Source organism: Cygnus olor, chromosome 20 (assembly GCF_009769625.2).
Source record: "Cygnus olor isolate bCygOlo1 chromosome 20, bCygOlo1.pri.v2, whole genome shotgun sequence".
In the NCBI taxonomy this organism is placed as follows: domain Eukaryota; kingdom Metazoa; phylum Chordata; class Aves; order Anseriformes; family Anatidae; genus Cygnus; species Cygnus olor.
Genome location: NC_049188.1, coordinates 6,931,416 through 6,942,461, shown reverse-complemented (window position 1 = coordinate 6,942,461; position 11,046 = coordinate 6,931,416). Strand labels below are relative to the sequence as shown.

Sequence of the window (11,046 nt, the reverse complement as noted above, 5' to 3'; positions counted from 1 at the left end):
GCACTTTTGTCTTTGTGGTGTTTTTTTTGTTTGTTTGTTTTTAACCCTTACGAAGTATTAATGCCTGGTTCAGACACCTTAGCTAAAGGCGCGTCCACGAATGGCGCAAACGCCGGCGTCGGGCTCGAAACCTCACCTGTCTACAACCCAAAGGGTTTGTGGGGTTTGAGAGGGATAGGTCCCCCCCCCCCCCCCCCCCAATGGGGGTCTTCGGCCGTGGGTGTGCTTTGGGGCAGGGGCTGGCCCCTGCTGGTGGGGCTGGGGGCTTCCTGGTGATGGGGGTTATTTGTAGGGGCTGGGGGAGGGTGCCTGGTGATGGGGGGGGGGGGGGGGGGGTTATTTGTGAGACCTTCTGTGCTGGTGGGAGCCAGCCAGGGTCAAAAACGGGGCTGGAGCAGCGAGCAAGGCGCCTCGCTATGTGTCCAGCAGATCCGGGGCCTTTGCAACAGACTTCCCACAACTTTCCAGGAAGTTTATTTTTAAACTCGCTCCTTGAGTCTAAATTTAGCAGCGCACCGATTCATCTCCCTCTCCCCCCGAATAATAAGAGCATCTCCTGCTTCTCAACCCAGTTCTTGCCGGGGATTTGCCCTCCCCGTCTCCGAACGGATCCCGCAGAGACCTGAAGGGCGAGAGGTGCTCGGGGAGCGGGCTCGGTGCCGGGGTACGCGGTGAAGCCGTGCAGCACCTTGGGGCAAATTTCACACCAAAGATTGGAAGGAGAAAGGGGGGAAAAAAAAGGGGGGGGGTGAAAATAGGGGGAAGAGGCGGCTCGGGGTCGTGGTCATTTTTCGGGGTGGGTTCCACCAGTTTTTGGGCATCGCGCCGCACAACGGCAGCACGGGTCTGTGGCTGCCAGCCTTTTGGTGTGAGAGCTGCGGCTTTCAGTTCGTTTCATAAATCGTATTTCATAAACGGGTGGGTTGTTGCTTGGTGCAAGGCTCAGCAAAAGGCTGCCGGGGGGGGGGGGGGGGGGGGGGGGGAGGAGTAGCCCGGCTCCCTGCGCTGGTGCTGGCACCCTGAGCGTGCTCCGGCCGCTGAGCCACAAAAAAATAAAGAGAAATGCGGGTTTGGGCTCTGCAGGGAAAAACTCGGTTTGTGTTCGGCCCTCTGGTCCGGGAGGACCCGTCGGGAAGGGACCGCGGCCGGCCGGGAGGGGGGGCCCCAGTCCCGGCCGTGCCCCGGCCCCGAGCCCCGGCACCGCGCGGCGGCGGCAGCGAGCACCGGAGGGACCGGGGGGGGGCACCGGTACGCGCTGATACTGGGCACCAGTTCAGGACCAGTGGGGCACCAGTACGGGCTGATACTGGGCACCAGTATGGGACTGCATCAGGCACAATTATGGGTTGTTACTGGGCACCAGTAAGGGACTGGTAGGGCACCAATACAGACAAATACCAGTCACGTGTGAGATCACGTCAGAGGCCAGTACAGACTGCCACTGGGCACCAGTATGGGATGGCACTGGGCACCAACACGGGCTGAGGCTGGGCACCAGTCGTCGCTGGCATTGACCAGAACAGTGCTGGCTTTTGGCACCAGTACAGCTGGCACTGAGCACCAGTGTGAGTGGCCACTGGGCACCAGTACAGTTGGCACTGGGCACCAGTGTGGCACTGGGACAGTCCTGGGGGGCTGGGGTGGGACGGGCTGCCCCGTGTCCCCTCCAGCCCAGCTGGGATCGGGGGGGGGGGGGGGGGGGCTGCATCCAGCCGGGCAGCACTAACCCAGCTGTGGGATCAGCCTGGGGGCAGCGCCCCCCCCATCATACTGGGGTGACTGGGGGGGGGGGGGGGGGGTGGTGGTGTCCCATGGGGCCTGATCCAGCTGAGCCCCCAAACCACCCCAACACCCCCACTGCCACCCACTGCCCCCCATTTGCCCCGAATTATTGCCTCCCCTGGAGCCCTGATTGCCTGACAAAGAGCTGGGGGGGGGTCTCGGGCGGGGGGGCTGCAAGATATCAGCACCCTGGGGCCTGGCGACCCGCCCTGCCACCGGTGATTACCGAATTAACTGTCTGCACCCGTCTGCCACAGGGATGTGGGTCAGGGATTACCCGCACCGTGCCCCCCCAGCCCCGTTTTCCTTGGACCCCTATGGGCAGGCACTGGGGACGTGGAGCCCCCCCCCAGTGCTGTCCCAGGACATGGTGCCCAGCTGTGTCCCCTGCCCCGGGGGAGGGGGGCGGGGGGAACGTGGACAGGAAGGAGCTTCAGGCGGCCGTAATAAATACAAGAAGAGTTTATTGAAAAAAAAAACAAAAAAAAAGAGGCAGGGAAGGGGGCATTGGGCCCCGGCCCAGGGTAATAAATAACAAACGTGCTCCCGGGGGCCACCGGCTTACAAAATATGGCTCTGGGCAGCGGGGACCCGCTGGGTCCCCAGCAAGGCTGGCGGGGGCTACCGGGCACCCCAGCAAGGAAATTGGGGGGGCCCAGCCCCCCGGCACCCCCGGGCACCTGAGAAGGGTCTGAGCACCAAGCACGGCGGGGTCCCAGCCCCAGCGGGGGGCACGGGGGCAGCCCCCCCACCGCCTCCCTGAGAGCCGCCGGCGCAGCCACCGCGGGGTCCCCAGCCCCGGGGCGGGGGGCTCAGCACCATCGGGGTCAGCCCGGGCTGGGTGCACAGCTCACGGCCCCTGTCCCCCGTCCACCCCCCCTCCCCGAATTTGGGTCTCAGGCGAGGATCTTTTGGGGGATCTCCACCGAGGCCTTGATGAAGATGGCGTTGTCCCGCACGTAGTTGCGCTTCTTGATGTCCTCGTGGGAGATGAATTTGGGGTAGCCGAAGCCCAGGGTGCTCTCGTCCAGGGACCCGCGCGAGGCCCCCGGCTTCTGGAAGTTTTTCCAGTTGGGGTCGGGGTGGAAGGTCTCGGTGATGTGCTGGGGCTTGGAGAGCGAGGGGTCGCTCTGGTCCAGCAGGGAGAAGGTGACGCGGTAGGAGAAGGGCCACTCCAGCAGGTTGTCGTACTCGCCCGGCAGCACGCGGATGTAGACGGAGAGGTGGCTGCTCTCGCCGCTCCCGTTGCCGTTGAGGAAGGCCGAGACCTGCAGCTTGTAGCCGTACTTGTGGGTGTAGAAGGGGGGGCTGAAGAACTCGTAGTTGCTGCGGGCTTTGGCCTCCTGCAGCTTGCGGGCGTAGTCGGCGATCTTCCAGATGAGGATCCCGTCGCTGCTCACCGACAGCTCCTCCACGTCGCGCCGCAGCTCCAGGATCTCCTGCCGCTGCCGGCTCACCAGGGCGCACACCATGCCCAGGTGAGCCTTGGTGCTCTCCTCCAGGTGCCGGCCCATGGCCAGCTTGGGGCACTGCGGGGACGGCGGGGACATCAGCAGGGGGTGGGATGGGGTTGGGGGAGGAGGCCACGGGGATGGCGTTGGGGAATGGGGGTGATGGAGCGGGGCGGCGCAGGGCTGCACGGGGACAAAGGGGTGGGACGGGAGAGGGGTGGCAGGGGGACACCTGGCCGGGCTGGCACAGGGGGGACACCAGGGTGGGATGGTACAGGGACACCAGGGTGGATTGGCACAGGGACACCTGGCTGGGATGGCACGGGGAGGACACCAGGGTGGCAAAGTGACGCAGGACAGGATGGGGACACCAGGTGGCCACAGGGATGGGGCAGAGCAGAATGGGAGCCCCACAAGGGACTGGACAGATGTCAGGGCAGGAGAGCTGTGGGGATGCTGCAGGGCACGTGAAGGCATAAGGACACCGGGGTGGGATGGGGACGGGGACGCTGGCACGGGGCTGGGGCCACACTTACCCGGTGCTTGCAGCCAGCCTCCTTGAAGGGGCACAGCAGCATGGCAGTGTTGCAGCTCTCCTTCAGGTGGCTGGGCACGTCCTCCCGGGCGATGCTGGGCGTCCCGCACTGGTTGGGGCAGGGCACGGGGTACCGAGGACACTGGTACTGGTGGTTCTGGGGACAGAGGATGGCGGTCAGGTGGCGCTGAGAGCCGGCGGGGCGGCCCCGTCCCCACGGGCCCCGTCTCACCTGGATGGTGTCGAAGACGAACTCCTTGGCGCAGTAGGTGCAGGGCTGCGTGCGCTTGGGGCACTCGGCCAGGGTGTGCTGGGACAGCAGGCGCCGCATCATGCGGGCCCCGCACTTGTTCTCGCAGTACACGCTCTCCTGGGGACACGTGCCCTGGTGGCCCTGGGGACCGCAGCAGCAGCGTCACCAGCCACGGCCAGGATCTGTCCCCACGGCCAGGCTGTGTCCCCACGGTGTCCCCCATCCACGTGCCCCATGGCCACCCTGCACCCCCCGTCCTGGCTACACCCCCAGCCAGGCCGTGCCCCCACAACACCCCTGTCAGCTGCGTCCCCCCCCCCCCCCGGCACGGCCTGTCCCCCCTCCCCGGTGCCCACCTCGAAGGCCTCCCCGGTGAAGTCGCTGGCGCAGAACTCGCACTTGACCCGGCGCTTGGGGCAGCCGTGCTGCACGTGCTCGGGCAGGTCGCGGCGGCTCAGCTTGGCGCTGCACCGGTTGGGGCAAGGGATGACGTTGAAGGCGCAGGTGCCAAGGTGGGCCTGGGGGCACAGGGATGGTTAGCGGGGGTCCGGGGCACCCCAGGGTGCAGCCCTGCTCCTCTCCTGTCCACCAGCTCCTACCTGGAGGTGTTTGATGAGCCCGCTCCAGCGGCAGCCCTCCTCGCTGTGGATGCAGCGGATGGCCAGGCTCAACACTTGCGCCTCCAGCTCGGGGTCGGGGTAGATCTGTCGGGGAACAGGACAGCACCGGGATGTCAGCATCCCTCACCAGCCCCCTCCATCCCCCCCCAGCCCAGCGGGGAGCTGTGGGCACGGTGCCCGAGGCCGGATCCCCCCGCCGGCACACAAACAAGCGCCCTTTGTCGGCAGCGGGTTTCCGTTTCCCAGCGCGGCGGCACAAAGGGCTCTTGCTTCCGCGCGGGCACCAGTGCCAGGCGCCGGGGCTGTGCCAGGCAGGGGCACAGAGACCCTCGCTGGGGACACGGGGACGTTCCCCTGCCAGTGGGGTGCCCTGGCCGCGTGCCCGGCCGTGCCTGCAGCTCCAGACTCACCTTGGCGTAGTCCAGGGGCAGCTGGTCCTCGGGGCACTTGAAGACGCCTTCGCTGCAAGAGAAAGGAGTCGGGATCAGGCAGGGCTGGGGCACAGCCGTGACACGTCCCACAGGACCCCCCCAAGCCCCCAGCCCCCAGCCCAGGCCATCCGCGCTGCCCGTCCGGCGTGCCAAATCCAGCCCTTGGGGAGCCCTAATCCCGGCGGCAGCCGCTCCATCTGTCAGAGCTGGGAAATGCCCCCGCCAGACGCCCCCCGGGCTGCCCCCCTGCTGTTGGGGGGGGGGGGGGCTGGCACCATCTGGAGCCCCCTCGCGCCCCCCAAGGATGGAGGCAGGGGCCGGCGGGGCCGCGGGCAGCCCCGGGTGCCGGGGCCAGCAGCTGGGCTCCAGATGTGCAGCCCGGATGCGCGGCCCCAGGGGCTGCCCCTCGCCAGGAAACGGCCCCGCCAGCCACCCCGGCGAGGTGGGAGCGGGGTGGGGGGACACGGGACCTGCAGCTGCTGCGTGCACGGAGCGGTGTCCCCAGCACACCGGGTCCCCACCTGGCTGCACCCCAGCAGGATGGGGTGCTCCTGCCAAAAGCCAGCCCTGGGGGCACCCCTGGTGGGTACGGCGCAGCCCCAGGCGTCGCAGGGTGGAGGACGGGGACGGAGCCCGACGGGGAGCCTGGCACGGGGCACGGCTGGCCGGGAGCCACTGTCACCCCATGGCACCGTGCCCAGGGTGGAAAGCTTTGGGCGCTGCCCATGGGGACAGCAGCAGGGACACGCAGGGACCCAGGCTCTGGCATCCCCCGGGATGTGAAGGGGACAAGGTCACCCCGTGCCCCTGATCGCTCCACGTGCCCTTGGCAGGCACTGGGGTGGCCGGGGCTGCCAAGGGGATGTGAGACGTTGTGGCCATCCCAGCAGTGCCACCAGCGCGTGCTGGCCTGGGATGTCACCGGGATCAGCTCAGTGACATCCCCCATGGCCACTGTGTCCCGGTGCTGGGGACCAAGGGATAATGGGGACAGCAGCGGGGTGCGAGCCCTCGGGGCACGGCCACGTCCAGCCCCACTCTGCCACGTGCCCACCGTGTTTGCACGGGCGTTCCCACGGGACCACCACCACCACCAGCAGCCCCAGGCCCCTTTTCGGGAGGTGGCATCGCCCCAAGGCCTTTGGGAGGGGGCTCAGCGGGGTGGCAGCACCGGCCCTGCCCGGTATCGGGGTGCGGGAGCCGTAATCCCCACTGGGGCGGGGGTCTGGGGCGCGAATCCCCGACAAAGCCTCCCCATTCCTCACGCTCGGCCGGGCGGGGAATGTGCTGAGGCAGCACCGGGGGCACCGTCCTTGCCTCTGACCTTCGTGGCGAGCCGGGGCGAAGGGGCAGGACCCCCCCCCCAGCCCCAAATAGAAGGGGTTTTGGGGAGGGGGGTTGCGCACGGACCCCCCCGTGTCCGGAGCTGAGCCCCACGGCCCCGGGTGGGTGCGGGAGCGGAGGCGCAGCCTGGCACCGGCCCCGGGAACGCCCGGTTTCGTAGAAACCGGCCTCGGGCAGCCCGGTGCCCCCCCCCCACCCCGGGGACCGTGCAAAGGTCGCCGGAGCGGGGCGAGGCTGAGCCGGGGGCGGCGGCGGGCGGAACGCGGGGCCGGGGGCGCAGCCGGGCTCTGCCGCACGCCCCCGGGGCTCCCCCGGGGATGGAGGGGGATGGGGAAAAAGGTGTGGGGGGGGGACCCGGGGGGTCTGGGGGGGCTCCGGGGTGCCGGGGTGGGTGCTGCTTCCTTCCTGCGCGGCCGGGGCAGGATGTCGGAGGGTGCTGGGAGCGCGGCGCTTCGCCTGGCCTTCCTCCTCCTCCTCTTCCTCCTCCTCCTCCTCGTCTTCCTCCTCTTCCTCTTCCTCCTCACCCCCCCCCGGCCCGCTGTCACGCGTGGGGGGCGCCCCGCACCCCCCTTGCCCTGCAGCCCCCTCCCCGAACCCCAGCAGCACCCCAGCAGCACCCATCCGGCGCGCCCGCACCCTTGGGTGGTGGTGGTGGAGGGGGGGGGGGGGGGGAACCCTGCGTGATGTCCCGGCGGGGTTAAAAGTGGGGGTTTGGGGAGGGGGGGGGTCCTCACCTGAGGAACTCCTGCAGGCAGGTGTCGCAGAAGCGGTGGCCGCAGGTAGAGACGCGGACGGGCTCCCGCATGGGCTTCCCGCACAGCGGGCACAGCACCCGGCGCCGCGGCCGCTCCAGCAGCTTGTAGTCGTAGCCCGGCATCGCCCCCCCCACCCCCCCCCGGCCCCGCAGCCGGCTCCCGGCCCCGCTCGCCTTCCTCCTCCTCCTCCTCCTCCTCCTGCCCGAGCCCCGGCTCCCGGCTCCCAGCACCCGGCTCCTCCCCGGGGCGGCGACAAAAGCGGAGCCACGCCGCCCCCAGCCCCGCTGCCCGCCCCCCCCCCCCCCCCCCGGCGGGGTTTGGGGGGGGGGTTTGGGTGGATTTGGGGGGGGTTAAAGGGGTGTTGGGGATGGAGGGCTGGCTGTGGGGCACCGGGGAGAGCTTGTTCCTCGCCCCAGGGATGGGGACAGCAGCTGGGGGGCTTCGTTCCTAGCAGCCAGGGGCACTGGTTCCAGCCCCCCCATGGGAGCGGTTCCCAGTTAGCAGAGGAGGGGGGGCCTGGGGGTCCCGCTGGGCCAGCCAGGCTGTGTCCCTTGTCACTCACGCTTCTCTTCTTCCTCCTGCTTAAAATGACCCCCGTCCCCATCCCCGGGTGGCCAGGAGCAGGGCCGCCCCACGGCTGGGTTTGAGCTCGGCCACCCGGCCATGGGCGAGTCCTGCCCCGATGTGTGCTGAGCACGAAAAACTCAGCTCAGGCTGGCGCAGCAGCCACCCCAGGGGCTTCCCCGAGGGCTGCGATGAGCCGGTGGGGAGCAGTGAGCTAAACTTGAACCATCTCGCCCAGAGCCTGGAAACGCAACGTGCAAAAAGTAAAAATTAAATTAAAAAAAAAAAAAATAGGACGACAGCCGGGTGAGCACGGGGAGCTGGTAGCGGTGCCACCAGCCAGCTGTCACGGGGGTTTGGGCTGCTCAAATTTGGCTTCTCCTGGTGGGGTTTGCTCGGAGCCAGGAGCCCCCGGGGCAGGACCCAGCAGCAGCCCCGGGTCCCTTTGGTTCTGCCACCAAGTCACAGCACACCCCGGAGCCAAGCACACAACAACCACAGCCGCTGCCCGACACCCATCCCAGCTCCCTGAGACACGGCCCCATCCCAAAACCATCCCTGTGGGACCGGGTGATGGCCAGGAGGGTCCTGCAGCCCCTGTGCCAGCATCCCATGGGGCTCCCCCCGAGTTGCTCCCCGTGAGCCTAGCGAGCCCCCACCTCCGACGGCAGGCATGGAGCAGGCAGAGTTTTATCACTATTAACTCCATCTCTTTGATGTTCCCAAATTTTTCGTTTCTAACCTCGCTGAAGAGCCATCTCTGCTAATTAGCCCGGAGCTGACAAAGCCATCAGAAGGCGCTGGCTGTGCCGGCAGGATGGCTCGGAGGTGTCAGACCCTGCAAACAAAGATCCCCTCCTTTCCCCCTCTCCCTAATGAAAGCCCTCCCCGCACTCCACATTACAGCGAGGCATTTGTCTCGCACAAAGGCGACACTCAACCTCCAGGCAGGGCAATCGCCTTTGGAGAGGGGATATGTTCCCGGCCCCGCTGGCAGGTCAGGCCCCGGACCCATCTGGGCTCGGGGAGGCTTCCTTCTCCTCCTTCCTTCCCTCTGCCTCGCGTTTAGGGACAGAAAGCCGACGCTCTGGCTTCTAAAGAAGTCAAGGCGGCGCCTTTTGCCCCGGGGGAAGGAGTGGGGAGAGCCCGCTCCCTGTTCCTGGGGACCGGTGCCCGCAGAAGGTGAGGTGCTGGACGGACAGACGGTGGCTGCGAAGCCTCGTGGGAACAGGGCTGTGACCAGGACAGGTGCCAGAACCAACCCAGAGCAGCTCAGGGAGCAGCAGGCGGGTTTTGGCCCTTCCCAGCTGACAGCAAGGGGCCGAGGTCAGTGGGACGTGTAATCTCGGCAGGCATGGGAACGAGCATCCCTCGGAGCCTGCGGCTCCTCGTGTCCGTCCCTCCCTGCAGGCAGGTTTTCCCCGGTGCAAACGAACAGACCTCGGTGAAAATGAACAGACCTCGGTGTACATTAACAGTCCCGGTCACCCAGGTGAGGTTGGCACTGACGGGGATGCACCACCCGGGACCGGGAGCCCTCGTCCCATCACGCTGCCTCCCCAGCCCGCTCCTCACGGCCCCGGGATGTGCTCAGCCCCTGGGCGGCCGAGCCGAGCTCTTCCAGCCGTTTCCAGCACCGGGGTGCAGGGACAAAACAAGGATCGAGGCAGAAGCCCTGAGACCTGCAGTTTTCACTGGGAGCTTCTGTGGGGAAACAAAGCAGCAGACGTGAGGAATGCAACTGGCCTATTTGCTGGGGCTGCTCTCTGCCTCCGGCACACGGACGTGCCTCGGCTTGTCGTTTCAAGAGCTATTGTTGCTCGGGGCTGGGGGGCCTCTTTGTTTCCTTTACCCTTTCTCCAGGCTTGGTCACAGCCCGGTATTAAATTATTCAAATCATCTCGCCGGGCTTCACAGCTGAACAGAGCGAGCAGGCTGCGAAATCCCCAGGGCTCCGGACCTCGGCGGCCAACCCCCAGCCCAGCACCAAGTCCGCCGGGCGGCACCGGTCCCCCCCTGCCTGGGGGGAAAAAGTCCCAATATTCGAGCTGGTGACACCCCCAGAACCAGCACTGCTGTGTGAAGCCCCTCGCTAAGCCATAAAACAACCCACCTAACGCCAGCAGGGCAGAGGGGGCTGCCAGGAGCACGCTGGAACAAGGAGCCTGGCTCTCAGGGCTGCACGTGGCCCTGGGGCAGAAGCATTTTGGTGTCACGGTTGGCGAGGCAAAGGGTGGCAGAGACTTCTGTCCCCACCAGCCAGCAGCCCTGGTGAGGCTGGAGCAGGAATCCTTCCTTATGGGGTGTGTTTGGATGTGGTGTGGGCTGAGGGGAGCCCCAAGAGAGGGGCTGTGTGGGTGGAGGGTGAGCACTGCACAGCCACGAGGAATCTTGCCGTAGGAGCTGGTGGTGCCCACAGCTCAGTGCAGGGAGGGAAGACAACAGCCCAGAGGGGCTCCGAGGTGATTTTCCCCAGCCCTGCAATTATCCTGGTGCTCAGGTTGGTCTGGGAGCAGCTACACCTTCGCCTCCACCGACAGCAGGGCTGCCAGAGCTGTCCCCGTAACCTGCAGCACGAGGCGAGTGCCAAGGCACCGGCAGAGCCTTTGAACACAAGTCAGCTTCCTGGGATAGCAGGGTGTAACCGCCTGAAAAGGCAGCTCCACAAGAAACAAAACGGCAGGGGAAAAACCCATTCAGCCACCCTGCCAGGAGCCAAAGAGGGAGGCCGCGTCTGCAGCCAGGACTGCACACGCCTCTCCCGGCTGGACAGGACCTGCTCCCTTCCCCAGCCAGAGCCTGCGAGGCGAAGGAGGGAAGAGCAGGAGACCTGCAGAAATTCATTACCTTTCACATGACAGAGGGATCAGTCGGCTCCTAGCAGAGCCCGGCGAGGTTTCCCTCATTGAAGACGGGAAAGAATCACAAAAATAATTAGAGAGATTCCATCTCAGCCAGCTTATGAAAGCACCGACTTTATACACAACAGATTGGCAACAGCACAAAGATGGATGTGAAAGGCAAGAGCATTTGCAATGTCAGACAGATCAGAGACAGAAGCTCATCAAAAAATGGCCCAGGGCAGATATGAGTTAAAAAAAGAAAAGGAAAAAAAAAATGAGGGAAGGAAAGGGAAGGAAAGGGAAGGAAAGGGAAGGAAAGGGAAGGAAAGGGAAGGAAAGGGAAGGAAAGGGAAGGAAAGGGAAGGAAAAGGAAAGGGAAGGAAAGGGAAGGAAAGGGAAGGAAAGGGAAGGAAAGGGAAGGAAAGGAAAAGGACCCTTCTGGAGATAAAAACCATAACTCCTGTCTGT

At 66.0% G+C, this 11,046-nt stretch overlaps 1 protein-coding gene across 1 annotated transcript; it reads right to left on the bottom strand.

The window, feature by feature from the left end:
• Nucleotides 1-2,229: 2,229 nt before the first annotated feature.
• TRAF4 (TNF receptor associated factor 4) lies at nt 2,230-7,296 on the bottom strand. Its single transcript, XM_040532719.1, has 7 exons — nt 7,151-7,296; nt 5,052-5,103; nt 4,621-4,725; nt 4,378-4,539; nt 4,001-4,162; nt 3,770-3,925; nt 2,230-3,311 (listed from the first exon to the last, which is right to left on the bottom strand). The coding sequence occupies exons 1-7, from the start codon at nt 7,291-7,293 to the stop codon at nt 2,679-2,681; spliced, it is 1,413 nt and encodes a 470-aa protein (XP_040388653.1). The 5' UTR covers nt 7,294-7,296; the 3' UTR covers nt 2,230-2,678.
• Between the last annotated feature and the right edge of the window lie 3,750 nt (nt 7,297-11,046).

Excerpts from the sequence above, each read along its gene's own strand:
- TRAF4 (XM_040532719.1), bottom strand. The coding sequence starts at position 7,293 with ATGCCGGGCTACGACTACAAGCTGCTGGAGCGGCCGCGGCGCCGGGTG. Across the intron at positions 5,104-7,150 it reads TGCCTGCAGGAGTTCCTCAG|CGAAGGCGTCTTCAAGTGCC; the intron begins GTGAGGACCCCC and ends TTTCTCTTGCAG. Across the intron at positions 3,926-4,000 it reads TCGTCTTCGACACCATCCAG|AACCACCAGTACCAGTGTCC; the intron begins GTGAGACGGGGC and ends CTCTGTCCCCAG.